The sequence below is a fragment of the Diaphorina citri genome, unplaced genomic scaffold (assembly GCF_000475195.1).
Source record: "Diaphorina citri unplaced genomic scaffold, Diaci psyllid genome assembly version 1.1 scaffold2014, whole genome shotgun sequence".
Classification (NCBI taxonomy): domain Eukaryota; kingdom Metazoa; phylum Arthropoda; class Insecta; order Hemiptera; family Psyllidae; genus Diaphorina; species Diaphorina citri.
In genome coordinates, this window is record NW_007379440.1 from 72,562 (window position 1) to 75,234 (window position 2,673).

General features: G+C 36.1%; 1 protein-coding gene across 1 annotated transcript in view; it reads right to left on the minus strand.

The window, feature by feature from the left end:
* The window catches only part of LOC103517948 (protein Gawky), a 69,354-nt gene that overhangs the window by 34,281 nt on the left and 32,400 nt on the right, over positions 1-2,673 (minus strand). The window contains exon 13 of the mRNA XM_026829868.1: positions 2-138. Within this exon, the coding sequence (XP_026685669.1) occupies positions 2-138 (137 nt within the window). The remainder of the gene's footprint in view (position 1; positions 139-2,673) is intronic.

Genomic DNA, 2,673 nt, shown 5'->3' on the forward strand with positions numbered 1-2,673 from the left:
GTTGTTGTTGTTGTGCAGCGGCCGCTTGTTGTTTCACATAAATAGCTTGCTGGGATGAGATCTGAGCCTGCAGACTTGAGATGTACTGCTTGGCTTTGTTGATTTGCATACTAAGTTGAAGCAGGTTCGTGTTTCCTGCTGTAAAACAACGCAGTTCACATTGAAAATACTCGTAGTAGGTATGTAGATATTGACAACAGAATAGTCATAATCACTAGTAGGTACATAGTTCTGTGAAATGAAGACCTCTCTCTGACTCTTACGCCCAAGCTGAGACGACTGGACTGTACGTATGAATGCAATTCACATGTATTGAAATAGAAAACAAGTCTTTTACACCTTGTGTCACAGTACTTACCTACCTATGTACGTCTTACGTAATTAAAAGGTCAGGGAACAGGTTTTATTTACAATCATTTGTCACAGTACTTACCTACCTATGTACGTCTTACGTAATTAAAAGGTCAGGGAACAGGTTTTATTTACAATCATTAGAGAGAGAGAGAGAGAAGAGATTTCAAGAATGGTTCACTTGATTTAAGACAATAGATTTATACCGCGAGCAGCAAGAAATGGTTATAACTAATACATATTTCGAAGTACCCCTGAGGAGACGCTACACGTGGAATGACTTTTCCAGTCTCCATGAAATTCCCTGACTTTTCCCGGTTTTCCCGGTTTTCCAGTCTGGTAGACACCCTGAGGAAGGTATCAAATAGATTATATTCTGGAGAAACTAAAATATAGAAATCAGATTAGATCAAGTTATGCTTACCCCGGATCTTTTGTTAAATTTGTACTTTATGTATTGTATGAATTTTCAACAATAAAGAGTTTATTATTATTATTATTATTATTAAGAATAAAAACGAAGCAAATGATTGGGAAGAAATTAAACAACAAATTAAGAATACAGTTGAGAAAGTAACATAGACAGTGACCACAACCTGGTGATGGCAAAATGTAATGTCAAATTCAAGAAAAGATTCAATGGTGCTAAAATAAAGAAATGGTGCTTACAAAAACTACAAGACAAAGACACGAGAGAAAGTTTCCAGCAAGAATTAAGTAAGAATAAAAACGAAGCAAATGATTGGGAAGAAATTAAACAACAAATTAAGAATACAGCTGAGAAAGTACTGGGTAAAAACAAACTGACACCCAAAAAGCCATGGATGACACCAGAAATTCTAGATCTCATAAACACGAGAAATAAACTAAGAAGCGAAGACTATGACACCCAAAAAGCCATGGATGACACCAGAAATTCTAGATCTCATAAACTAAGAAGCGAAGACTATAACCAGTACAAACAAATTAAAAAATACACCCAAAAAGCCATGGATGACACCAGAAATTCTAGATCTCATAAACTAAGAAGCGAAGACTATAACCAGTACAAACAAATTAAAAATGAAGTAACATCAAAATGTCGCGAGGCGAAGGAAAAATGGCTGAAAGAAAACATCGAAGAAATTGAAATCCATCTCGCAAAAAACAACACAGACAAAGCCTACAACACTGTCAAGAAACTACACCAAAAGCATAAGACAACTAGTAATATAGTAAAAGACAAGGAAGGTAAAATTTTATTTGAAAACGAGAAAGTGGCAAAAAGGTGGAAAGAATATATGGAAGACCTGTACGAAGGAGATGAAATAACAAATAAAGAGGATTATATTGAGAATGAGATAGATGTAGAAGATGACTCAAAAGGACCAGAGATAATGAGATCTGAATTTGACAAAGCTTTGAAAGAATTAACAGAGAAGAAAGCAGCTGGTATTGATGATATTCCAGCGGAATTGCTTAAGAACATGGGAGAGGAGTATGAGGAAAAACTCTACAAAATCATCAAAGAATGCTATAACACCGGAACATTACCTCCTGATTTCATTAAAAGTAAGACTATCACCCTCCCCAAGAAAGGAAATGCAACTGAATGCGGGAATTACAGAACAATAGCTCTTCTCTCACACGCTTCGAAAATTCTGCTCAATATCATCAAAAACAGATTGAAAGACAAGGTGGATCGACATCTATCAGAAGACCAATTCGGTTTCCGAAAAGGAAGAGGTACTAGAGAAGCAATTCTGGCCTTGAGGCAAATTTTAGAAAGAAGACTAGATGTCAACAAAGCAACTTTCACAACGTTCATAGACCTGGAAAAGGCATTTGATAAAATAGACTGGAAGCTCTTATTCACAACACTGAAAAACAAAGGAATTGATTGGAGAGACAGACGGATCATATTCAACCTTTATAAAACTCAAACAACTCAGATTGACGTCAATGGTGTGATGGAAGAGGCAAAGATTAGAAAAGGTGTTAGACAGGGCTGCCCCTTGTCGCCTTATATGTTCAATCTATTCATAGAAATGAGTATAGACACCATGAAAAACCAGACAAGAGGTGTGAAAACAAACGGCCAACCTATTCATTGTATCCGCTTTGCCGACGACATCGTAATTTTGGCTGAAACTGAAGAAGATATGAATGAGATGCTGAACGTTTTATCAAATGCCTTACAAATTTTCAAACTCAAAATTAATGCAGGGAAAACAAAAACCATGATAGTCAGTAAAACAACACTTGACATTGCTGCCAATATAAAACTAGGAAATGTGCAGATACAACAAGTCCAAGAATTTTGTTATCTTGGAAGCACAATCA